General features: G+C 43.0%; 1 protein-coding gene and 1 pseudogene across 3 annotated transcripts in view; one reads left to right on the top strand and one right to left on the bottom strand.

Annotated features, from left to right (window-relative positions):
* The window catches only part of KLHL3 (kelch like family member 3), a 115594-nt gene that overhangs the window by 65219 nt on the left and 22987 nt on the right, over window positions 1-27388 (bottom strand). For 2 of the 3 annotated variants that reach the window (XM_055302617.1, XM_055302619.1), the window contains exons 3-5: window positions 19798-19904; window positions 11115-11236; window positions 1671-1833 (exon numbers count right to left, since the gene is read on the bottom strand). In XM_055302617.1, coding sequence (XP_055158592.1) covers window positions 1671-1833; window positions 11115-11236; window positions 19798-19904 — 392 coding nt within the window. Of the gene's footprint in view, window positions 1-1670; window positions 1834-10202; window positions 10316-11114; window positions 11237-19797; window positions 19905-27388 lie in introns of all 3 variants that reach the window. The other variant, XM_055302618.1, reaches the window with a different exon arrangement.
* On the top strand, window positions 20236-26658 carry LOC129494925 (elongation factor 1-alpha 1-like; annotated as a pseudogene).

The following is a 27388-nucleotide window of genomic DNA, read 5'->3' as shown; positions in this document are numbered from 1 at the left end:
TCTCTCTCTCTCTCTCTATCTATCTATCTATCTATCTATCTCTATCTCTATCTCTGTGTGTGTGTGTCTATCATGAATAAATAAATAAATCTTTAAAAAAAATAGACCCATTACCTGGGCCATTCATGATCTTTCTTTGTCCTCAGGTCGATATATATCAATGAAGACTTCTGGGGCCCCTGGATGGCTCAGTTTGTTAAGCATCCGACTCTTGGTTTCAGCTCAGGTCATGATCTCAGGGTCATGGGATTGAGCCCCACATTGCGCTCTGCACTCAGGGCGGAATCTGCTGAATATTCTCTCCCTCCCCCACTGCTCCTCCCCCTGCTCGTGCTCTCTCTCTAAAATAAACAGATAAAATCTTTTTTAAAAAAAAATTGAAGATTTCTTTCCAGCTAAAAAAAAATTGAAGATTTCTTTCCAGCTAAATGGTGGACTAAACATTCATGTCCATCTCTCCACTCCCTCCCCAAATCCCATTAAAATAAGAGGAGGACAAGCTTCAGCAGAGAAACAAACTGGAATCAGCACATTATCTGATGAACAGTTACTGTTCAATTCTTATAAAAATCTTCCTTACAAGAATTGGTGGTAGGAACACTCATTATAAAAAAGAAAAGGGCAATTTTCTTTTTCAGGAGAGCAGAGACTTCAATTGCTTAGTTTTCTATGATTTCTCTGGCACCTAAAAAGTGTTTAGCAGTAGGCAATCAAGCCATTGTTGAATAAATGTACTCCTCAATGAAGGAGCACAATGTGATCTCATAGTCTATGCCTAGTACTGACTCTGCTACCCTTAATTTAGTATTAATTAGAATTCTTTAGATGTTTTCTAATGTCTGAGATTATAAACTGAATAAAATTCCAGCATGAAAAGGCAATTATCAACCACCTTTCTGATTTAAAACAAAAAAATTTCTGATTGAAAAAGAACTAATTATAATCTATAACTCAGCTCAGTTGTAGAAATGGTATTAGGAGATTAAAAAGGGAGGAAGAGTGTGTATACATGAGGGAAAATCTATGAACGTCAATCTTGTACTTCTGTGAAAAGTCAACAGATATATTTCAAACTAATAAATACAAAATAGTGATATGAACATTTTATTTAGATAAATTAAGGTAAAGAGTAGATGAAGTAGCTTTTCGTGAAATCAGAACCTGCACTTTAATTCTTTCAGAACTGGAGGCAACTGGGCCTACAGAAGAAGACGTGGTATGGAAAGGCAGGGCAGGGGTCTCTGGCTTACTGGCTTAGCATCAGAAGACATACAGTACTATTTGACTTCTAAAATCTAGAATAGATTTTAAAATCTATAAAATAGAATATGTGGATCAAAAAAAGAAATTTTCTTAAACAACAACAAAGATTTATGTCAAGACCTAGCTCAAATGACTCCTCCCTCTACAAAGTTTTCTCAGACCTCCTTCCTCTTCTCCCATGAAAACGACTGTCTGTACCATCAGTCTGGCAATTAATCCTATTCCACTTGGCTATGAATGGAACTCTTCTATTATTAATTATCTTGCCACATGTCTTGTCTCTCCAACTAAATTACAACTGTTTCATGGGAGAGTGCACTTCTCACCACAGGTGAGGAGTCTACTGCAGACCAGGTGATTAAATCCACAAGCTTAGAAGGGGTGCAGCCCCCCTAACCCCCCGTTACCTGCATAAGCATTGGCCTGCTGAAGAAGGTCGGTGCAGGTGTGCACATCTGCAAATGCGCGGATGCCCAAGCAATTGGTGGGATGCAACTGAGACTGCAGAAAGTCACAGCAGTTCTGCCGAACATCCATGAGCTGCAGCAGGCTGGCTGCCGGTAGCAGCACCTGGAGGAGAAGGTGACATGCTGAGACACCAGACTCCTTCAGTAGGGCTTCACCCCACTAGAGCACTATTCCAGTCATACCACTCCCACACTCAAGGTCCTTGCATGGCTCTCCCCTGCCTATCCAACTAAGTTTGAACTTCCACCAGGACAGCCAAGCCTTATTTCCCATAACTTTCCACTTCACGGACCCGAAGCACCAGCAGATTCTTTGTATCCCCACATTCCACAGCAGTGCCTCCCAATCACTAATGTGTACATAAAATTTCTGGGGATCTTATTAAAATTCTGAGTCAATAGACCTAACGTGGGGCCTGTGTTTCTAACGAACATCCAGGAGATGCCTGTAGCTGCTGGCCCAGGAACCACACTCTGGGTAACAGGCCCCTTACGGACTGAATGTTTGTTCCCTCCTCCCCCAATTTGTATGCTGAAACCCTAACCCCAACATGACTGTAGATTGGGCCTATGAAGAGGTGATAAAGGTTAAATGAGGTCATAATGATGGGGCCCTTATAAGAAGAGAAAGAGACACCAAAGTGCACATGCTCTCTCGCTCTCTCTCTCTCTCTCTCTCTCTCTCCAATGTAAGGACACAGGGAGAAAGTGACCTTCTGAAAGCCAGGAAGAGTCTCACCAACTGAATCAACTGGAACTTTGATCTTGAACTTCTAATTTTCAAAACTAGGAGGAAAACATATTTCTGTTGTTTAACCCATTGTGTGGTCTTCTGTTATGGCTGCCCAAGCAGACCAACAAAGATGGGGTCTCCTACTTGGCTGCACAATGAATCACCCCTGGAGAATTTTTTAGATACTTATGCCTGGGTCTCAGCCCCTAAGATTTTAAGTTAATAGGTATGAGGCATGGTCTGGACAGTGATGTGTTTCTAAAGCTCCTCGGTTTTTTAAAAAAAATTTTTTTTAATTTTTTATTTATTTATGATAGAGAGAGAGAGAGAGGCAGAGACACAGGCAGAGGGAGAAGCAGGCTCCATGCACCGGGAGCCTGATGTGGGATTCGATCCCGGGTCTCCAGGATCACGCCCTGGGCCAAAGGCAGGCGCTAAACCGCTGCACCACCCAGGGATCCCAGCTCCTCGGTTTTTAATGTATAGCCAAGTTTCAGAAAGCACTTCTCTGTAGTAACGAACCATTTTCACTCAGGTGCTTACTAAATTGTCCACTATTGCCTTCACTACTTAATTACTAAGCATTTGTGTGCCAGGTACTGGTCTAGGCTCTGGGGTTTAGCAGTAAATGCAATAAGCCAGACCTCTGCTCTTACAGAGCTTACAATCTACTGGAACAAAAGAATGACCCTCAAATCCCTCAAGACTCAGGCAACAGCACTGTATTCTCTCCCATCTCACAGATTAAGTATAAGGAACATCTCAAGGAACATGCTCAGAAAAAGGAGAGAGATGTTTCTCTTTAAAAGGTCACAGAACACATGGGTATTTACACTATATCTTGGAAAACAGAAATAGTTCCCTGTTCAGGTGTGTGTGCATGTGTTTTTCCTAAAATCCAGGAAAGACTGGCTTGAGCAGGGCAGATGGGTGCTCAGACGTCCAACTCCACTCTAGTTTCTGGAGGACTTTCCTACAGCTGCTAAAGCCTGCCCCCTGGATCAAAAATCCAGAAGAGATAGCACAGTCCTACTAGACCCCAATTCTGCTCCCTCCCACTCCTACCCTAGGGAAAGAATAGACATTCTGAGAGTGACTTTCCAAAAAGAAATTAAGAAAATCACAGAGCATTACAGATTTATTTGAAGCTTAGCTCGGGACCCCCAGCAACTATTTCACTTCAAAACAACCCCTGCATCCCAGGCCTTTGCTCTCAGCTGCTCTCCTGGCTCCCAGAGAGAACATCTGGGCCAGCTAGACTCCAGCTGTTCTCATCCACAACGGCTTGCCCAAGAAGACATGGGCTACAGATATATCTGTTTTCTTGATTCAGAACACTATAAAAGTCTTTTTTATCATGTGATTTAAATTCTAGATCCTGACTTTCTCCCAACACATACCTGAATGCCTCCATCCAGTGAGGACAAAAAACCTGCCCCACCGCCCATTCTTGGGCCTTGTCCCTCCACTAGGATAAGCAGCTAAGTTTTCTTTGGACCGAGGACTTCCAGTGTTAAAACTTGGGTAACTAGTCACTTTTCCTTGGGTAACTAGTCACCTTTCCTCATCCCTGCCCACCTGCAGAAACCACCAAGGGCCTCCCCACCAGTAGTCCTACTCCCAAGCTAAGTGCCTACTCTCCACAAAGCAATCACTTCCATCCTAGGAGTTTAACTTCCTCCCTCACACAGCTGACTTTCAAGTTCTATAAAGCATGCTCCTCTCCCTTTTCTCTTCCATTCTCCTGTGTCCCCAACAGTAAATCAACATCATGTCCTTAGTATTTTTTTAAGCCATTGGTTCATTTCAGATAAGGAGGAAAAAAAATGCCCACTTTTGGGAGTTTTAGGCCATAAGATAGCTCCAAATCTGACCATCTGAGCTCCATCCCCACTAGGCAGCCACCAACCCCACTAAGCAGCCATAAACTGGGAACCTCAATTAACCTGTGAGCTTGCTCAGACTAGCCAAACAGATTCAAGGACCAGATTAGTCTCTGCCTGCTAGTTAGGTAGACAACCATTAACCATTCTTGCTGAATACACACCAGGAATGGAAAGCTGTGTTTTAAACTCCAAATGACCTTTATGATAACCCTCTGACCAGCGGTAGCTACACACTCTACAGTTAGGGTCATACGTTAACCGATCATCCTGGTTTGCTAAGACTTTGCCAGTTTGAGCACTGAAAGCCCTCTGTCCCAGGAGAGCCCCCTCAGTCCTGGGCAAACTGGGGTGACTGACCATGCTAGGGACCAGGAGTACCAAGACCACAGTGTGTTCCAACTGCATCCTCTCCATCCTCCCATGGGTGTCTGTTACCATCAGATAGTGAAAGGTAACCAGATACCTACAAACCCCCGGTGGGGAGGAATAATCAAATGTTGTCCAGCATGCACTGTACTCAGTGGTAGGCCAAGTCCCAAAAAGGTCAAGCTGAGAAGAGGCAGGAATGGGACAGCAGCCTTTTAAGCCCCAGAGAGGAGGGTTTCTGAGAGTACAGCCCACCCCAGATGGTATTCTCAGCCAGGCCCAGATGACAGCACACCAGGGACAAATAGCCCCTTCCCCTTTGCCCTCTTTTTCACCGCAAAGACAGTGGCACAGTTTGGTCCTTAAATTCTCAAGCTCATGACAAATAGCCGAATAAATTAAATAATAAATATTTCCTGAACATATTCCTCAGGTTATACTTCCAGTTTTTAAAACTTCCACAGATGGAGCTACCCACATAGCTTTTCCCTACTGTTCACAAAACACACTCAGCAGGCAAAAATTATAAGGTTTTCCACCTTTCAACAGCCCCCCATCCTGTTTAGGTCCACTCCTGCCCAAAAGCATTCCCAAGACGGCTTCAAATGAACAGGGGCTTGTGGTTTCTCTAATTGCTCGATCCCTCTCTTTGATCTTATGCTGTGATTAGCTATGAGTCAAAGGGCCTTTTCTTCCCACTACTTGCTTCATACAGGAAGGCGTGAAGAAAGCTGAGGGCAAAGTCTGAAGGCTGGAAGGTCTATCACTGCTCAAACTCTGCGTCTCAGGGATAACTTGGGGCCCCACCCGCTGGGGTTCTGGGGGCTGTGTGCAATGGGAAGAGACACAGACCCCCAGAGGCTGTGAAAGAAAAGAGAGCAAAACATCCATAAGGGAGCTGTCCGCACTTCCCTCTCCCACATCAACAAGGGCTTTTGGAGGATTTCCTCTTCTCTTATCTCGCGTGCAACTCGACTCCCTTGAGGGGCAGCGTAACAGGCGGTGAACAAGAGGCCAAGCTCAGGTCCTCAGCTTGGAGGGATCACCAGGACAGCCCTGTTTGGCCCCTGGAAGGAGGAGGCCGAGACTGGAGGAGCTGCTAGCTGGAACCACCACAGGGATACGCGATGGCTTGAGGTCAAAAAGCTTTTAGCTTGTCTCCTGCCATCCTGGCATTTTAGCTCTGGAAAATGAGCTGTGGAACGACCCTCAGTAGAGAGTTTACGGGTTTCCCTCCAGCTTGCAAATTGCCTCCCCTCCATTTTTCACGGGCAGGTCCCGTTTTGTTTTTTTCTCTCCCTTGGATAACATGAAAACACAGCAGAGGATATCCCGTCACGGAGTTTGTTTCCTCTGACAAAAACAAAAGGAAATGCCCTGCCTCGGAAAGCACCTACTCCTGGAATCTCAGGGAGGCAGGGCCAGGCCTAGAGGGAGGGAGGGAAGGAGACCACCAACCAGATGGCCCGGCAAGAGGCCCCAGCCCCAGCCACACAGTGGGTTTGTCTCTGCCAACACCAGGCATGAGGCCTGGCACAGAAACATTATTTAATAGAAATATGTTGAAAAAAGAAGAAAGTGGGGGAGGGAAGAGAAGGTTTGAGAGAGAAGGAAGGAGGGAGGACAGTGTGTAGATGAACAAGAGAGCTAGCAAACTAGCACTGTGATGAAAAGTGTCACTCAGAATCTTGACTTCTCCATTTATTGGCCATGTGACTAAAGGCAAAGGGCTTAACCTCTCTGTGCACTGTCGCTTCAACAGTGACAAGAAGGCAATAGTGGTACTGCCTTCCAAGCCTGTTATGAGAATCAAATGAGAGAATACATCTGAGGCCATCAACAGAGCACCTGGTACACAGGGAGGGCTCAGGTAAGTTCATTTTCATCATTATTATTACAAGCTTTTAAGTCACGATTCCGATTATTCATTCATGTAACAAGAAACTCAGGTTCACCACATCGAGAGAAAACAGGGAGACGAGTAAGCAGGTTCAAAGCCCAGTGCTGCTACCTACCTAAGTACTTGGGAGCATTAGCTTCTTCGACTAGAGAAGAGCAACCATTTTTGGTCCAAATACTGGTTTGGTGAGGTGATGAAGTTAAATGAGATGATACACATGAAGTGGAGGATACATGCTTGGCTTCCGGCCAGGGTCATCAAGTGACAGTGCTACGGTAGTTAACTCCGCCTCCACGGAAGGGCCAGGCCGGCACCCAGGGCCCACGCAGTCGTGTGGCCTGGCAGAGTGGCACCCAGGGCCTGGGCAGCCATGTGGCCCAGCAGGGTGGCAGGTGGACCTCTGCAAGCCGCTCAATAAGCCCCGAGCCTGTGACTGTTGCTCCTCAGGCTTGGGGGCCCCAGCACCTCCACCGACTCCTAGTACCCCAACCCTCCACAAAGGCCGTCTCCACAGCCTGGGAGCCACTGCCTCCTCACGTTTGTCACAGCAGGAGAAAGCAGCCATGTTCTGATCTGAACTCTCTCTTCCCAACCCTTTCTGTTGTTTTGCCTCAGGGCAGTCCCACCAAACCACATTTTAAAGGGAGGAGGCACAAGGTAGACAAACAGTACATGTCACCGACACTAGCAGCACACAGGTCCCTGAGGGCTCTGCCGGGCCCCTCCTCATGCCGCTGGCCCCCCAACGGGCTCCTACCCCAAAGGACACACGGGAACGCAGAAGAGGGGGAAAGTCTGACCTGCTGGTCTTCCTTCAGGAGGTGGCCCCCCGCCCACTGTCATCAAGGCCATGACAGCCATTCCTGGTGTCCTGGGCACCTCAACCCTGGCCCTACCACAACGGAGGCAGAGGCAGGGGCAGTCCATGTGCTTGACCGCCTGTCTCTACCCCCAGACCCTGTGCCTGTGGTGACAGGGCCTCTGCACCCTCACACCAACCCCCTGAGAGGAGGTGCTGTACTGTACCCATAGTAAGGATGAAATCACCAAGGCACAGAAAGGTTAAGTGACTTACGTAGTGTCTGGCAGCTAGAAAATGATGGAGCTAGGATTTGAAGGCAGACAGTGGGACTCAGGACCACCTAAGAGAGTGGGTGCGATCATGAAAACAGACCCTTGAGGCAGGGTATTGGGGGGCATCATGAGAGGCTCTGCTAGAGGGGAAGGAACACAGATCAGAGACTGACACAGAAAGTGTCTTCTCTGGCAACAGAACTCACTGAGTCCTATGCCCGCGCTCTAGATGGGAACAGAACCCTGCAGGGGGGCGAGGCCTGAGGAAGAGCACTCTATGCCCTAGGGGTGACACCACGGCTCTGAGCCAGTCCTCTCCATCCATACTCAACCCCTGCCTCACTGCTACATCTACATTTTTTTTAAAGGTTGTATCTATTTATTCATGAGAGACATGGAAAGAGAGGCAAAGACATAGGCAGAGGGAGAAGCAGGCTCCCTGCAGGGAGCCCAATGTGGGACTTGACCTGAGCCAAGGCGGAAGCTCAACCACTGAGCCACCCAGGCGTCCCACTACTTCTACTTCTTCCTCTGAACCTGCACATCTTCACTCTGGCCCCTTGCCCTCCCTCTATTAGGTAGTTTTACAAGAAGCAGCGGTGAAGCCAGGTTATACAGAGTCCTCTGGTGAGTCTATCCGCTGCTACCTGCCATAAGAACTAAGAATGCAGGGTCGTACACTCTACCACTGGGTTAGACCAAAGCTGCAAAGATAAACACCCAGCCAGGAGATTAGGATCCAGAGTGGAACGTCTTCTAATTACCCAAGTTTGTGAACACTTTGTATTTTCCTGGGGGTTGGGTGGGGAGGTCCTCAGCAAATATGCAATAAAGAGGGAAGAAAAAGCTGCTTCCAATTATACAATCTACAACCCCATCTATAGTGTTGAGTGGGTGGTCTTAGTGTCTTAAAACAACACAAATTCATTTTCTGACACTTCTGGAAGTCATAAGCCCCACATGGGTCTCCCTGGACTGATACAGAAGTGTCAACAGGACTGCATTCCTTCTGAAGGACCCTAAGGGAGGGCATGTTTCCTTGCCTATTCTGCTTATAGAGGCCACCCGCATTCCTTGGTGTATGGCTCCCCAGGGTTCAAAGAAGGAAGCATCAAGCTGAGCCTTTGTTGGGTCACATCTCTCTGGTTCTCCTTATCCCCCTCCCCGTGCACTTTAAAGAGCCCCCATGACTACACAGGGCCTGTGCAGATAATCCAAGGTAACCCCCCATCACATGTTCTGCTGAGCAGAGACACTAATTCCAGCTGCAAGGTAAATTCATCTTGGAGAGTTAACATATTCACTGGTTCCAAAACTAGGACATGAACATTTGGGAAGAGGGGAACCAGGGGAGAGGGGGCCATTACTCTGCCAACCACATTATATGATTAATAGTTATTGATTAGGGGCACCCGAGTGGTGGAGTTAGTTGAGCACCCAACTCTTGGTTTTGGCTCAGGTCGTGATCTCAGGGTTATGATCTCAGGATTGTGAGATGGAAGCCGGCATAGGGCTCTGTGCTTAGCAAAGAGTCTGCTTGAGGCTCTCTTTCCCTCCACCACTCACTCTGTCTCTAAAATAAATAAATATTTTTCTTAAAGTTATTAATTATACCCTAATGCAAGATTTTAAAAATTATTTACCCCTGTAGATTTTTAGGTTGACATTGAGCATTTTTCATTAGAGCTGCAAAGGATTTAAGTTTTTGCATCTTATAAATCTCAACATTTGCATCACTTTTTAAAGTATTTGAGTGAATATGAATGTGACGATAATGTAACTGTCAAACATGTAACATATTTTCTCAATACATGCACTATACTCATTTTATACCCAATTACTCTGCGTATTACTGTTACTGCTCAAAAGTCAATTAGGTGTTTCAATTATGCTCCTAGATCTGAGATGGGAGTTCTCTGCTGCCTGCTCCATTCTGGACAAAAAAGATCAGAAAAGAAATGGGATGGTCATGTGTTTTACTGGGTATAAAATATACCTCACTTGTAAAAGGTCAAGGGATTATTAGATTAGATCACTGTACAATCCGAGAGTCTGTGCAGAAGCCAGAGACAAAGCAGGCTCTATCGAGAGGCGGGCTCTGGAGGCTGGAATACAGGGCGCCTCCAGACCCCCAGCCCGCCTGCACCCTCACAAGGACCCTGCACCACACCAAGCTAACTCCCACTCATATGCAGGCTGCAGCTTAAATCCTATCTCCCAAAAGAGCCCTTTCCAGATCCCCTCACGCATCCAGACTGAGTCCCCTTGACATTCTCTATCATGATCCCTTCCTTCAAAGAACTTAGCATGATTTGTTCCTTCAAAGAACGTAGCATGATTTGTGCAGAAATTGTACGCTTATTTGATGAACAATGTCCCACCCCTAGACCACAAACTGCATGGCAGCAGGCAACAGAGTCACTACTGCTGTCACAACCACTGTGCTCAACAAAGTACCTGGCATATAACTGGCACACAAACATTTGAGTTGAATTGAATGGATAAATGATTACCAATGTAGTCTCCCAAATGCCTTGATCCTGGTAAAGGAGGTGGGATTCTGGATAAGGGAAATAGGTGTTCTGGTCACTGGAGAGGTATCTGCCTCACAATAAATAAGGTGGAACTGTATGTTTAAAAGAAGAAAGAAGAAAAATCCTTCGCATCACCTGTAATTTCCAGCACTTCCCTGAAAGAGTAAGGCCCTTAATGACAAGAAATAGTATATCTGTGTTTAGCCCAGGGGCTTGTGGACTTCCAGAGTGGGCCATACCCTCAACCATCTCCTCTACTGAAGCAGGCCACTGCTTCCTCATGTCCCCACAGTAAAGACACACAGCTTGGGGCAACGCAGTATCTTCACTGACTCTTTTCAAGGTTCCAAATGGCTGAGGGTGAGGGCAGGGGAGCAAAAGGAGGAAAAGGCACACATTTCACAGCTGCACTCCCCTGCTGAGGTTCATACCTGGTGCCTGGTATCTCCACCTCTGAGCATGAGTGCTCAGGGAAACTTTGCTGACTAACATAGAAACAGGAAAAAATTTTAACAGCCTCACAATCCATACTGCAAATCCCTGAGATGGCATGATAACTGGGGAGAAGTGGGGTCACCCAAGCTTTTAGTTCTTCCTCCATCCAGTGTTTGAACCAACATGAGATAAAGACATTTTGCTCGGGGCCCAAGCTCATTCTGAGGTATCCTGGCTTAGCAGCAAAGAGCATGGGGGCCACTGTCAGGCACGCATGAGTCTGAGGGTCGTTCACCCACCCACACGCCATGTGATGCAGAGCAGGTCACGTAACCTCTTTGGAGCTTTGATTTCCTCTCCAGCTACCCAATCAGTTGTTCTGAGAGTTCCGTGAAATGAGGCTATAAAATGGCGGCCCTGAGTGTGCAATGAGCTACTAGCTCGGGCTGAGTTTACCTGGACGTTCTCCTCGGTCACCTCAATCTCTGCCGTATAGATGTAGTCAATCAGCTTATTCAGCGTCCTCCCATCCACATCCTTGATTTCAATCTTCTTGGCTTTACTCTCGGACATGTCACCTGCAGTCCAAAACAAAACCAAAATGGACACAAACTTGGTGCTTAACTTTCAGTCTCCTGCCCTGTGTTGGCAGCATAAAAGCACCAGGAGGCAGCAGAAGGGATTCAGGCATGGAGGAGGATAAAACAGCTGACATCTAGGTCACACCAACTTTGGGTCTGAAATCATTCGAATTGTTCTGAAGCCAATTCAAAGCATTCCCCATTATATTGGTTGCCCATTTCCATTCTGATGGCACATCTGTGTGCAGTAACTCATTCAACCAACATTTCCTGTAAACATATACACACAGGGCCAGGAAAAGTAAATAAGATATATACCTGTCCTCAAGGAGCATGTGGTCTAGCACGGCAGGTATATAAAAATACATGAAGTGGTAAGAGCTTCCTTGAGATCTATACAAAGTACCAGTATAACAACAACACAAAGTCACATTTACTGAATGCTGTGGCTAAGCACTGTGGTAAGGCCTTGGAAGTGATGCCTCTTTCGATCTTCACAATCACCCATGAGTTTCATTAATATTATCCCCATTTTATGGATGAAGAAAATGAAGCACAAGAGGGTGGCATTTCATTTTGCCCAAATTCACACGTGTAGGAAGGGGCCAGGCAGGGACTGAAACCAGGGAGAAGGACCCTAGAGCCCACACTCATAATCACTACTCTATACTAAATCTTAAGAATGCAGAAGATGGAGCAGCAAATCCTAGGAAGCCATCCTAGTAGGAGGTTACATTTAAGCTGGGTATTTCCACAGGCAGCAAAGATGAGGGAGCACGAGCTGGATGCAGGAACCTTGTAAATGCAAAAAAGTATCAAAAGGACAAATGTGGGGAACAGTGAGAGGCTCGGATGGGGTGACAGCAAGAGGAAGCTGGAGAGGTACCAGGGTTTGCGGAGTCCTGTAAGTCGTGCAAATGACGTTGGACTTCATCCTAAGTGTAGCAACACTAAAAGGTTATAAACAGAGAATGATATCAACAGATGGGTATTTTCAAATGAAAGTTTGAATGCATGGTGGAAGCTGGATCAGAGGCAGGGAAAACAGTTGGGAGGCCCTGATAATAATCCAACAAAGGAAGGACAGAGCCTATGAACTAGGGCAGCAGTAGCATCACATCTGCTGACCTGAGGCCCCAACCTTTGGTCTGTCCTCTCTAGATGGCACATGGGTTTATTAATAGCCAAGTTCATTCCACAAACACTGCTGCTGATTTCAGAAGGAAGAGACAGGCCAGACATGTGTCTTTGTAGACTGAAATAAAGGGCAACTTGACTGCAAGAACAGGGATGCAGAAGCCCTTGTGTGAGTATGAAAACAGAGCCTGGGTAGTTGTTTTCTCTCTGTGGAATGTGGGCAATGGAGCCAAGAAAATAAAGTACAGTACAGTGTGTGGGCTGCAGACGCCCACCTCCAAGTTTCACGGGCTGCACACAATGCCTCCACCAATCCACAATTCCCATCCAAGCACAGTCAGAGATGTGAATGAGTCTGCGACAGGGAGGCAAGGGAGGAAAAACACTGTGAACCCTGCCCACTCCCTCCACTGCCGGGTCAGGTAGACCAGAGACCTCCCCCCCTCCCTGCTCTGTCTTCCCTCAGGCTGCTGGTAGAAGCTGGTGAAAAAGCCTCAGTACCAAGGGCCCTGTAGCAGGACAGAGGGATGAAGGGAAAACAGGAAAGGATAATGGATTTCTACTGCACCCATTAGACAGGCTCTCACCATCTCCCTCTTGAGTTTATTCCAAGACCCATAAATAAAAACACATACCCAAGGAAATCAGAAGTTCAACTCATCTCTTTTAATAGCTATTAAGAAGTTCATCAGTAAGAGTCCAGTTGATAAATATAATGCAAACGATAATTACAGTCAATTCTTTGGTTAAGAACTTGGGCCTTAGAAAAAAAGACTGAAAGAGGAAACCACCTGAATGCAAAAACCATGAGATTCAGTAGTCTTTATGTGAGTGCGAAATCAGAGCCCAACCTGATTGTTTCCTCTCTGTGGAGTCTGTACCTGAGAGTCATATTAGTCAGTCAGTTTTGTAACTTTGGCTAAACAAGTGCAAACTCCTGGAATTATATGAAAATATAAGTATATATGGGCAAAATTTGTATATTTCTGGGGAATGAAAGATCATTCCTACTAATCAAATGTACAGCAAACATTAAGACACAGTTTTCTAGGTGGTGGAACTTTAGGGGATTTTTTCCTGCTTCTTTAACCTGACTTTGACGTTTCTAATTTTCTAAACGAAGTGCTTAAGACTTCAATAAGCAAGGAGTGAAAAAAAAAAAAAAAACATTGTGAAAGAAAAATCATGGCCTCAAAAACAAAATCTATGTTTTAAGAAAGTTCCCTTATAGGAAGTTGGAAACCTGACACAGACTTGTCAAATCCAATCTTAGTATTTCTTAAGGCTGAGCACAAATTACTGCACCAAACTAAGGCTTCAGCTTAAAACAGACTCTGAAAGTGGTCACAATAATAGCTACTGCTGTGTGCCAGCACCTCTCTGCTAAGGGTTTACACACATTGTTTCATTCGATCCTTGTAACAACCCCAGGAGGTAGGTACTATTTCCATTTTACAAATTACAGAACTGGCATTTCAAAAGGTATTTGCATATGGCCAGTGAGAGCCGGGGCTGGTATTTGCATCTTGGCTTAACTATAGACCGCATTTCATTTCTCATAAATCCCTGTGTAATTTAAACCTAACCCTAACTAATGACCTCGATAAAAGTATTCCCAAACAAGGCTTTGGTCCAAATTCTGAGGACAACTTAGTACATAAGACCCAGGCAAACAAGAACCAAGAGGGATGAGATCTTATCAAGGTTATGTGTCAAAATATCCTCAACACCTAACAAAGTGCTTGGCATATAACAAGCCCTTAAAAATTACTTGTTGGATGGTGGAAAAAAGGGGGAAGAAAAGGGGCTTCTTCTTGGTATCTCATAATTCTAAGGACTCCAGTAATTCCTGAGGGGCAGGAGCCAAAAAAGGCTTTGTCATTCTTGCTCCTTTCCTCATTTCTACTACTCTGACAACATATTTCTAGAAAACAAAACATGAGCCCTATTCGTCCTTCCATCTTCAAGGTCAACCCAAGAGCCCTCTTCCTCTGTTTTTCCCTAGAGGCCCAGCCCAGCCAGCTCACATTTGAACTTTCAGAAAATGTTAGGTGCACATCCTTTTAATCCCTTCCATGTCTGTTTGTCATCAGTATCATGCATGCCTGTTCTTCCAAAAAGAACATGATTCAATCAAGGGCAGATATTCGTTCATTCATTCATTCATTCATTCACTCGCTCATTCATTCACTCATTCATTCAACAACCATGTATCAAAAGCCCCTGTGTGCCAAGCACTGTGGTAGGCCAGAAGACACCAAGATGAGTAAGTTATGGCCCTGCCTTCATGGAGCTCAGTCCAACGGAGAGAGAAACAAGTAAACCAACAATTACAAAGTATGTTAAATACTAGAAAAGAGGGCTCAGCTTAAAGCATTCTTAAGCAGGGATTCCTGTACCCTGAACTGTATACGTAACGATTACCACACAGGAACTCATAAATGCTTTTTAGAGGACAGACTCCATTGTTTTTATCAGACTGATTCATGATGGTTAAGAACTGCTGATCTAAAAATGAGATCTGGAGAAGGAGTCATAGTTACTCAGAAGAGAAGTTGAGTATGAGAAAGAATATATATTCTAGGCAAAGAGGTAAGAAAGAACACGACCTGTTCTAGGTCCCTAAGAAGTTGAGTCTGGCAGAAGCACAGAGTGCAGAGGGAGGAACAGGGAGACAAGACTGGAAATATAAGCAGGATCTAGACCACCAGACGGCCTCATGGGCCATGCCAAGGAGTTCAGACTTCATCCTGAGAGCAGTGGAAAGCCCCTGACAGACTTCAAGAAGCTAAGGGATCCATCATATTGATATTTTGGAAAGTCACTATAGCTACAGTGTAGAGAATGGCTGAGGGTGAACAAAGAAAACAGGAGGCAGGTTGACCAGTTCAAAGGCTACTGCAGGAAATTAGGTGAGAGATGATGGTGGCATGGACTAAAGGACTAGGTCTTAAACTTCTTTAAAGCCTCAGGCTGTACCTTAGGACCTTGTACATAGACATCTCCAGGAAACACAGAGAGCCCAGGACAGCAAGCAATCCCATACTTCCATCAGGCCAAGTGATGATGGGCGTTCATACCCTGAGCCCACATATTCTTTATTTTTTTTAAGATTTATTTATTTATTTTATTTATTTATTTATTGAGAGACACAGAGAGAAAGAAGCAGAGACATAGGCAGAGGGAGAAGCAGGCTCCATGAAGGGAGCCTGGCGTGGGACTCAATCTTGGGTCTCCAGGATCACACCCTGGGCTAAAGGTGGCACTAAACTGCTAAGCCACTGGGGCTGCCCCCACGTATTCTTTAAAACTTGGTTCCTTTACCACCATATGATGGGGTTGTGTTTTTGTTTTGTTTTGTTTTTTAAAGATTTATTTACTCACTTATTTATGATAGACAGAGAGACAGAGAGAGGCAGAGACACAGGCAGAGGGAGAAGCAGGCTCCATGCTGGGAGCCCAATGCGGGACTCGATCCCAGGACTCCAGGATCGCGCCCTGGGCCAAAAGCAGGCGCCAAACAGCTGAGCCACCCAGAGATCCCCGATGGGGTTGTTTTTAATGTACCTGGATGACACGTAGGGACCCATATGGAATACAAATACTCTAGTACACAGGACCCATAGTGAAGGGCATGACAAAGAAGACAAAAACTGACTTAGCTATTGGGGTAAAATTAGCTTCCTTGGGGATGGAGGTGCTACATAGGGAGGGAGCAGGGGAATCTAAGGTAATCCATATTCACAGAACAAAGATGGGTGGAACACAGCATTGCTGGCCTCTACAGTGGCTGTGCTAAAGGAATGCTGCATGTTACTGATGGCCCATCCCAGATCTTCTCACAAGCTGGTTGCCTCCTGACACTCTCCTGTGGGCACTCAGATCTGTTTCACATTCTTCCATGTTATTCTGGGCAGGACATGGTCAAGGAACAGGGTTGATATCTGGGGCACTTGGGCAATATGAACTCAGGACAAAAAAAAAAAAAATGTGTTAAGCCTGAGTAAAAAGATTGTAATCACATCATTCAAGTCAGAAGAATGTCACGAGTATTTCCTTTTCATTTTGGCCTTAAACATGCTGAGAGAAATGGATTGAACAAGAGTCAGCTGGGCCTTTTCATGACTAAGTTTATGGATTTTGAAGCTGAACCTGATCATCAGATCAAAATTTTACAATGTTATTTTTTGTTTGTACCTCTTCACCAAGGTTTAAGCAAAACCAAGGAGCTTCAAAAAATACACATCTCATATATTGTTGATTGAAGTATAAGCTGGTACAGCTGTTCAAAACACTTTGGATTTTTGGCATGTACCTCACAAGTCTTTAAAGTGTGCATGCCTTTATTCTAGGGATCTATTCTAAGGAAATAATCATAAGGTAAATAAGATTAAGGGGCAAAGATTCCCATTACAGTATCACTTATAATAGCAAAATATTAGAAAGAATTGTTTTCTAACCAAAAATGAAATTGATTTTCAATTAGGATATATACAACAGAATCTTATGAACCCATTAAAATGATGATGTAGAGGTAATTTCACTGATGTGAAAATATATTGACCATATAGTGCTGGTTCAATTAAACAAATTTTCTTTTTTTTTTTTTTTTCAATTAAGCAAATTTTCTTTGAGCACCTACCACTTGGAAGATCATGCTAGTCAGTGGGGAAACAGTGGTGAATTCAGGTATAGTTCCTAACTGACTGACAAGAGCAATCAGATATTGAAGAAGTAATAAGATAAGCAATAATACTAAAGACAAGCATAAAGTATCACAAGAGTAAATAACAAAAGAATTTAACTTAATCCAAGGGGGTCATGGGAAAGCTTACCTGAGGAAGAACTGCTTAAGTGGTAATGAAAGATGAATAGGAGTTAGGCAAGGAATCAGGGGGGAGAACATTCCAGGGTGATGAATAGCAATTTTTTTTCAAGTATACACCTTACATCAACTATATATATATACAAAATGAATTAATTTATATTAAAAATTTATTTTGTATTTGTATATATTCACAAGTATAAAGTCTGAAAGGCTATAAACCATAATCTATATGTTATAGTACATGTGGGTTTTTTTTTTAATTTTTGTTTTTTGGCTTGTCCACATCTTTCTAATTTTTTTTTCCCTGCAGTGAACCTATGTGAGTAGTATTCAGATAGATAGATGGATAGGTGGGTATAGAGACAGAGAGATGGCTGGCTGGCTGGCTAGAAGGATGGTTGGATGGGCAGTAATCAGATTCAATGGAAGATCTGAGCTAGGTATCACATTAGATTGTGTTCTTTTTGTTTTTTTCCCTTCAATGACTAGAATCTAAGATCTGCTCCAGAAGCATCTTTTCTCTTTGCAGAATCACCTTGTTTTTGGTTAGGCACTTCCACTCCCCAGAGGCAAGTTCATTAGCAACTAGTAGAGCCACAACTACAATTCCAGATAGATTTCCTCTCTCAACAATGGATTTTCAAAACCACACACACAACAGAAGAATGACTGGCAGAGCTACTTAGTGAAGCTGTAACTAAATAATTACTGCAAACAAAATGAATTATTTTAAAGACAGAGAGATGGATGGGAGAGAGGGAAACAAATAAAACCTTAGTATTAGAGTTTGAAACTACTCCAGAGAGGATATAGCTCAAAACTTCCAGGCAATCAGGACGCCTGGCTCAGTGGTTGGGGGCCTGCCTTTGGCTCAGAGTGTGATCTTGGGGTCCTGGATCGTGTCTGCATCGGGGTCCCCGAAGGGAGCCTGCTTCTCCCTCTGCCCATGTCTCTACCTCTCTCTCTGTGTCATAAATAAATAAATTAATTAATTAATTAATTTAAAAAAATCTTTAAAAAGAAAAAAAAAAACTTTTAGGTAATAAAATGAGCCGATTTTCTAAGACATTTTCCAGGCTACTAATTCCCAGCCAAGGGCTCACAGAGAGATAAGAGTGGCTTGGTCCACTTAGCAGAGGCACAGCTCCAAGTTGAAACCAGCTCCTTTACATGATGAGCCAAGAGGGAGCCACAGGTGAGGAACTCTCAAAACACAAGTGCTAAGTCATCCCCAACTAGAACCACTCTTGCCCAGGAGAGGCCACGTGCCATATAAAGAAAAGGTTAAGATCCTATGTGGCAAAAATTGGGCGCCTACACTCACCCATTCCTAACAAGCCCACATTCATTCTTTCAGATTTCACTTACTTACTATCTCCTAAACACCACACCCTGTGGTTGATTCTGAGGATTCAACAGTGACAAGATGTAGTCCTCAAATGCCCAATGCTCACAATCCACTATGAAGACATTTCATTCATTCATTTGAAAAAAAAACATCTGACTCCTACTGTGTACCAGATGTTTAGGGTATGGTAGCAAACAAGCCCAACAACAGCCCCTATCTTCATTGAGTTTACAGTCTAGTGAGGAGAGAAAGATAAAGAACATGTTGACAACCAACAACAGGATTTTCAGACAGGGATAAACATTATAAAAAATATATATTGGGGAACTGTGGCAGGGGTGGTCAGAGGAGGCCTCTCAGAGGCTATAAACTGCAGGATGAGAAGGAGCTGATACACCAGATGCCAGAGCACAGGGCACAGCAGATACCAACAAACAGACAAGAACAGAGAGTGATAGTGACCACACTCAGAAGCAGCACTGGGTACTTGGTGAACATGGGGAAGGGACATACCTGACCCAGTCTGAGGGTCTCACCCAGCCCATCTGGCCTTCAGTCAGCAGTGATTTAGAGAACAGGGGAGATGCTGTGAGGTAGTGAAGACAGGATACTCCACCCACAGGTTTCAAGGAATTCAGTCTGCCATGTGAACTAGTTGGACAAGGCTATTTGACATGTACAGGAAACAGGGACTCTCTAGAAAGCGGGCAAAGGTGATGAAACCAAATGCCAGATGGTGAAAATTTATGTCTTATTCTCCCCTCCAAGCCCCACCATCACTTGTCCCAAATCTCTTGCACACACCTGTAAAAGCTCAAGGAGGTTCATAGACCTTGCCTGGTAGAACTGGGTAGGGAAGGACAAGCTAGTCCAGCATGGGGCCAGGTATCAAGAAGCCAAGTTCCACTCATTTACTACGTGACCTGGGGCAACTCCCTTCCCCATCTGCAAAATGAAAGATCAGAGGCCTGGGGATGAATCCAAAAGCCTACACTTCTAAAATCTCCCTCATGTGACTATGATGCATGCTGATGTCTGAGAACTAATAACCTCTATGATTCTACCTCTTTTTTCCCTCATGGTGACAAAGGGCTGCAGACAAGGCTGGTTGCATCAAATCCTCCAAGGTGCAAAACAGAGTATCTAGGACACAGAAGCTTCTCATAGTGAGTGTCACAGCATTCTCTTCCCCTCATGCCACCACCCAAAATATTCTCTCAGTGGGGCTGCAGCCCCTCACCATACCTGTGAACATCGCACAGAAGTAGGGGCTGCAGGCTGCCAGGACCACACGATGGGCTTCTATCTCGACATCTTCGGCCACAATCATCACATCACATAACAGCTGTTTACTGTAAAACACCAGTGAGGAGACAGCATGGGTCACAGCACCAATGCTCACCCCCAGCCATACAAGAATATATTTTTCTTCCACCCAGATTCCACGCTACCATCAAACAAGGCTGTCATGGACATTTGCCGTACCCTGAGTGAAGCAGGGGTATGAACTCATCAACTTTTCCACGTCCCTGATAAGCCTGGCAGTCATGCTTTCCTAAGGCACACAGAGAGATGCAACTATTCTCTAACTGCAAATCCAGGCCTCCTTCATTTGTCTTCATATTTCTGCTTCTCAACCCCATAAGCTCTGACTGAGACAGGGGGACAGCAGCTCAGAGAGCAATGGGGAAAGCCTGGGGCTGTCTGAGTGACTGGCTGAATGCCAAGGAGCATGAGCATGCCGGTGAGGTGTGCCACCAGTAAGAACAAGTATTAACAATTCCCCCAAGGGATTCAGTACCTATGAAATACTGGTAAGAGGCCAGCCAGGTCTGGAGGACTCAAGTATTAATCTTCCCACCCAGATTTAACATTATTGCCAAGAAGGCTAGTCCTGAAGACCCTGTGCAAGCTCCAATCTTTGCAATTATTAAGGATACTATAACTACTCGTCATCCCCACGACACTGTGAACTCTGAAAGGGAATTGTTTACTGTTACAGTCTAAACACTTGGTTGCAACCTAGCCTATAGAAAGCCCTAAATTTTTACTAAATAAATTAATAAACTTTGAAATGGGATCAATACACACTCATAGATAGAATGAATATTAAACTACTTTAAAGGAATCAAAGGGTGCCATAAGACCATGTCAGTCCATGAATGTTTCCTCCACCAGTCTTCCCATAGTAAACATTTATTAAGTTCTATGGGCTAGGCACTGTTCTAAGCACTTTTTTAATTAAGCCTTTTATTTCCCGGCACCTGGATGGCTCAGTGGTTGAGGGGTCCTGGGATCAAGTCCCACATCAGGCTCCCCACATGGAGTCTGCTTCTCCCTCTGCCAATGTCTCTGCCTCCCTCTGTGTCTCTCATGAATAAATAAAAAATAAAAAGTAAACCTCTTATTTCACTTATTCCTCTCTAAAGCCCCATGAAGTTGGGTTATAGTTATGTTCTATATTACGAAAAAAGGGAACTGAGGCCCATAGAAGTAACATAACTTTCTCAAGGTCATATAAGAAGGGAGTAGTGGAAACAGGGAGCTAAGCCCCAGAACCCACTGATGGTAACCTGGTCACCACTAATTCCTCCTTCAGACTGAAGCCCTAGTGGTGGGAGGGAAGACAGTAAGGGGACAAGCACACGTCACCTGTGATCTCCTGGCAGTGGTTACTCAGCACCCTACGCTACACTGAGAAGTCTGAGTCATGGTTGGTTTCCATGTGACAGCAATGAGATGAATATAATGAGCCTGCCAGGATGGAATGATGGAAGTGAAGCTACATATCTGCCATCCCTGGTGTTGCATAGTAAACCTTTGCCAACTATTCAGACGTTACGTCCAAGACCACTTATCAGAGAAAGAGAATCCTAAGGCCTGAGAAGCCTGGAGCTATAAATGCCCTTGGAGATCATCTGGTCTATGAAGTTTAGAGAGGTGGTCCAAAGCCACAGAAAGCTGAGTTCTGAATCTAGTTCTGACTCTGGATATACTATTATAATGCCTCATGATTGGCTGACACCTAGAAAGGGAAAGAAAAAAAAAGCCAGAAGATAAGTTAGCCCCAAAATAGAAAGGTGAATAGAATATAGAATAAAGTCCCTGTGAGGGGGCTTCTGTGAAGGGTGAGACCTCTAAGCAGCAAGAGGCAAAACGTGGATATGGGACCTCACCCTACAGTAGAAAGCAAACCTATATACAAATTCTACCAGAATAAACAAGCTCAACTGGGAAGAGAACTGGCTCTGCCCCTAACTGGCAATGAGAACATAGACAAACAATCCCATCACAGCGTTCTCATCTTTCTTAGTAGGACATCTGTCATAGGGACCAAGTCAGATTGCAGATAGCACCTGAAAACAGGCTAGCTTTTAAGCTGGACACAATTTATTGTAAAAATGTATTCCCAACAATTTCACTTCACTTTCATTAAAGATTTTAGGGAGAAAATGGAGTTCTCTTGTCACTACTATTTAAAAGGATAAGTAATTTTTCAACTATATTTCCATTAAAAAATAGAATGACTAATCAAAAAAAGTACGACGTTGTTGTATTCAATATTTTAATAAAGAAAAGTAAAACCAATGTGTCAGAAATACTGAGCAAAAGCTGATCCAGGTACTGAAAAGGGAAATGTCAGAGTGGGATATCTTGCATAAACGCAGAGGAGCTAATAGTTCATAAACAAATGGGAAAAAGACAAGAAGGTATGAGCAATAGTCAAGCAAATGGATGAGAACAGTTCTGATGGGCTAGAAGTATATCTAAAGGCTAGAAAAATTCTAACCTAGGAAAGTGACCAAGACAAACTAGCCAAAAACTCAATGTAGGTTTTCCTTGGGAATGGTAGAGCCTATCTGCACACAGGAGACATCACTGTGTATCCACTCTGGAAAAGAGAAGCAGTCACTCTAAAGCACTGTATGGTTCACAAGCATCTCTAATTCCATTTATCAGAAATACTATAGGATTCTTTTTTCTGACCAGTCTACTACTCTAAAGAACAATTTCAAGAGGAGAAAAGCAGGGCTATACACTTTGTGATGGCTGTTAGGAAGGCGCTCAAGTCCTGGAATCAAAGTGACCAGGGTTCAGGTCCCCCAAGTATCAGAATGCAGATGTGTTATAAACAAGATAATGAATAGTGCTAGTAGTAAACATTCAGTAAATGTTAGCATTTCTTTTTTTTCCACAAAGCACTTCATTTAAGATTAGCAGTTAAGTTGACCTTGTTAAGGTTAAATTTGAGCTGCATATTAGACATCCAAGCAGGGTTCATCAGGTAGGGAAGTGAATACACGAGTCTTAACTTCAAAGGTGGGAGATGGTTAAGAGTTTTGAGGGAAGAGAAAGAACCAGCTAAAGAAATGAAAAAGTAGCCAGTAAGACAGGAGGAAAACCCAAAAAAGTGTGGCATCCATGAAGCCAAGTGAAGAGAGGGCTACAAAAAGCAAGGAATAATTAATTATACCAAATACTGCTGATAAATAAGACTAAGGTGGCTAACCAGGCTAATTAAGCAAGAAAATGAAATAGAACATGAAAATGAAAGACATGCAAATTGAAAAGGAAGAAATAAAACTATCTCTATTCATAGATGACATGATCTCCTATATAGAAAATTCTATAATAAATCCACTTAAAAAAATTAAAACGAAAAAATGAGTTTAAGAAGGTTGCAGAATATAAGTACCAATATGCAAAATCAACTATATTTCTTACACACACAATGAACAACCAAAAAATGATATTAAGAAAAATTCCATTTACAATAGCATCAAAAAGAATAAATATTTAATAATAAACATAACAAAAGAAGTGCAAAACCTATTCTTTAAAACTATTAGACACAGTTCAAAGAAATTAAAGAAGACTAGACCTCCAGTGTTTATGGACTGAAACACTTATTGTCGTTAGGATGGCAATACTCCTCCAAATTGTTCTATAGATTCAACACAGTTTCTATGAAATTCCCAGCTGGCTTCTTTGCAGAAATTGACAAGCTGAACTTAAAATGTATGTGGCAATCAATGCAAGGGATGCAGAATGGTCAAAACAATCTTGAAAAAAGAACCAAGTCCGTGAAGGACTCATGTTTCCCAATTTCAACACTTACTACAAAAGCTAAAGACAGCATAGTAATAATATAAGGTAATATATAAGTAATATATATAATATAGAACTAATATATAAGTAATAATATATTAATAATAATATATAAAATAATAATAATAAGTAATAATATATATTAATAATAATATATAAAATAATAATATATAAGTAATAATATAATATAGAACTGAGAATCCAGAAATAAACCCTCATATTTACAGTCAATTCATTTTTAGAATTTTTTATTTATTTTTTAAATATTTACTATTGATATGTAGTTGACAAATAATGTTGTAGTAGTTTCAGGAATACAGCATAGTGACTCAAGAATTCTACAAATTACACGATGCTCACCATGATCAGTGTAGCTACCTACCATCTATAACCATGCCACATTACTACAATATTAATAACTTTATTCCCTATGCTATACCTATCATCTCCATGATTTATCTACTTTAGAAATGGAAGTTTGTACCTCTTAATTCCTTTACCTATTTCCTCCATTCCTCCACTTCCCTCTCCTCTGGCAACCACCAGTTTGTTCCCTGTATTTACGAGCCTGTGTCCGTTTTTTTTTTTTTTTCCTTTGGTTCATTCATGTTCTTTTTAGATTCCACATGTAAGTGAAATAATTTGGTAGTTGGCTTTCTCTGTCTCACTTATTTCACTCAGCATAATACCTTCTAGTTTTATCCATGTTGTCACAAATGGCATCTCTCTTATATGTCTGAGTAATAATCCATTTTATACACAGACACACACACATACATACACACAAACTCTCATTCTTCGTCATCCGTTCATCTATCAATGGACACTTAGGTCATTTCCATATCTTGGCTATTGCAAATATTGTTGGAATAAAAACAGGGGTGCATATATCTTTTCCAATTAGTGTTTTCATTTCTTTGGGTAAGTACCCAGTAGTGGAATCACTGGGTTATATGGTATTTCTATTTTCAATGTTTTGAGGAAACTCCACATTGCTTTCCACAGTGGTAGCACCAATTTCTATTCCTGTCAACAGCGCACGAGGGTTCCTTTTCTCCACATCCTCACCAGTACAGAAATGGCCAATGATCATATAAAAAGATGCTCAACGTCATTAATGATCAGAGAAAAATACAATTCAAAAACCACAAGGAATTATCACCTCACAGACACCAGGATGGCTATAATAAAAAACACAGAAAATAACAAATGTTGCCAAGGATATAAAGAAACTGAAACCTTCATATACTGCTGGTAGAAACAAAGTGGTGCAGTGCTTTGGAAAACAGTGTGGCAGTTCCTCCACAAGTTAAACATGCAGTTACCATATGATCCAGCCACCCACTCCTAGGTATATATCAAAAAGAAATGAAAACATGCATCCACACAAAAATGTGTATGTGAATGTTCATAATAGCATTATTCATTATTCATAACAGCCTCAAATGTGGTATATCCATACAATGCAATATTATGCAGTAATAAAAAGGAATGAAATACTGAGGCACACTACAACATGGGTGAGACTTGAAAACACCATGCTGAGAAAAAAGTCACAAAAGCTTTTTTGCAGTGGGTTTGCCACCAGAACACAAGTGTTGTGAAAATCACCTCTAAACCTAAACAAAAAGAGGAAAGGAAAAAACTACCAATATAATCGTCATTTGACACAAAGTCGGGCAAGTTCATCACTTCTGGTCATCTGATGTACAAATGTGGTTGGATTGACAAACAAACTATTGAAAGATTTGAAGAGGAGGCTGGTGAGACAGGAAAGGGCTCCTTCAAGTATGCCAGCATCATATATAAACTGAAAGCTGAACATGAATGTGGTATAACCACCGATAACTTCCTGTGGAAATTTGAGACCAGTGTATGTTATGTGACCATCAGTGATGCCCCAGGACACAGAGACACTATGAAAAATCTGATTAGAGGCACATCTCAGGCTGACTGTGTTGTCCTGATTGTTGCTGCTGGTGGTGGTGAATTTGAAGCAGGTATCTCCAAGAATGGGCAGACCTGTGAGCATGTCCTTCTGGCTTACACACTGGGCGCAAAACAACTAATTGTTGGTATTAACAAAACGGGTTCCACTGAGCCACTCTACAGTCAGAAGAGATACAAGGAAATTGTTAATGAAGTCAGCACCTACATTACGAAAATTGGCTACACCCCCAACACAGTGGTAGCATTTGTGCCAATTTCTGGTTGGAATGGTGACAACATGCTGGAGCCAAGTGCTAACATGCTTTGGTCAAGGGCTGGAAAGTCACCGGTAAAGATGAGCATGACAGTGGAACCACACTGCCTGAAGCAATGGATTGCATCCTGCCACTAATTCATCCAACTGACAAACCCTTGCGTCTGCCTTTCCAGGACAGCTACAAAATTAGTGGTATTGGTACTGTCCCTGGGGGCCCAGTGGAGACTGGTGTTCTTAAACCTGGCATGGTGATCATAATTGCTCCAGTAAATGTTACAACTGAAGTAAAGTCTGTTGAAAAGCATCAAGAAGCTTTCAGTGTGGCTCTTTTGGGGGACGACGTGGACTTCAGTGTCAAGAACATATCTGTCAAAAATGTTTGTTGTGCAATGTGGCTGGTGATGGCAAAAATGACCAACCATTGGAAGCAGCTGGCTTTATGGCTCAGGTGATTATCCTGAACCATCCAGGCCAGATCAGTGCTGTGTATGCACTGGTGCTGGATTGTCACACAGCTGCCATTGTTTCCAAGCTGAAGGAGAAGAGAGATCATCATTCTGTAAAAAAGCTGGAAGATGGCCCCAAATACCTGAAATCTGGTGACGCTGCTATCACTGATATGGTCCCTGGCCAGCCTACATGTGTTGAGAGCTTCTCTATTATTCTAAGGGCCATCGTGCTGTTCACAACATGAAACAGTTGCTACGGGTGTCATCAAAGCAGTGGACAAGAAGGTAGCTGGAGTTGGCAAGGTCACTACATTTGCCCAGAGACCTCAGAAGGTCAGATGAATATTAACCCTATTACCTGCCAGACCAGTGTTAATCAGTGGTGACGGAACCGTCTCAGAACTGTTTGTGTCAACTGGCCATTTATGTTTAATAGTAAAAGACTGGTTAATGATAACAATACATTGTAAAACCTTTGGAAGGAAAGAATGTTTTGTGGACCAATTGTTTTGTGTGTGTGGCAGTTTTAAGTTATTCATTTTTAAAATCAGTACTTTTTAATGGAAACAACTTGACCAAAAATCTGTCACAGAATTTTGAGGCCCATCAAAACAAAAGTTTAATGAGGAAAAAAAAAAAAAGTCATGAAAGACATATTACATAATTCCAAAATAAGCAAATCAATAGACAAAAAGTGGATTAATGGTGGGGAGATAGGGAGAATAGTGGGATTATTGCTAAAGTGTACAGGATTTTTTTGGAGGGGATGATGGAAACGTTCTAAAATCAACTGTGAGTTGTACTACTCTGTGAATATACTTAAAGCCATTAAACTGACACTTTAAATGGGTCATATTGTATGGCATATGAATTACATCTTAATAAAGCTGTTACCAAAAAAAGAAAAACCGAAAGCAATGTGCTAAGATGGCTCATTACTAATAATACAGGCATAGTGGCAGATCATCTTTAAAAAAAAAAAGGATGAGGGCAGAGAACTGTTCACGATGCCTAAAAGTGTCAGTGAGACAGAGAGACTGTCTCCTTTTCAGGAATGAACTGGGATGCTAGT

This window comes from Nyctereutes procyonoides, unplaced genomic scaffold, assembly GCF_905146905.1.
Source record: "Nyctereutes procyonoides isolate TBG_1078 unplaced genomic scaffold, NYPRO_anot_genome, whole genome shotgun sequence".
Lineage (NCBI taxonomy): Eukaryota > Metazoa > Chordata > Mammalia > Carnivora > Canidae > Nyctereutes > Nyctereutes procyonoides.
This window is presented reverse-complemented; position numbering and strand designations above follow the sequence as displayed.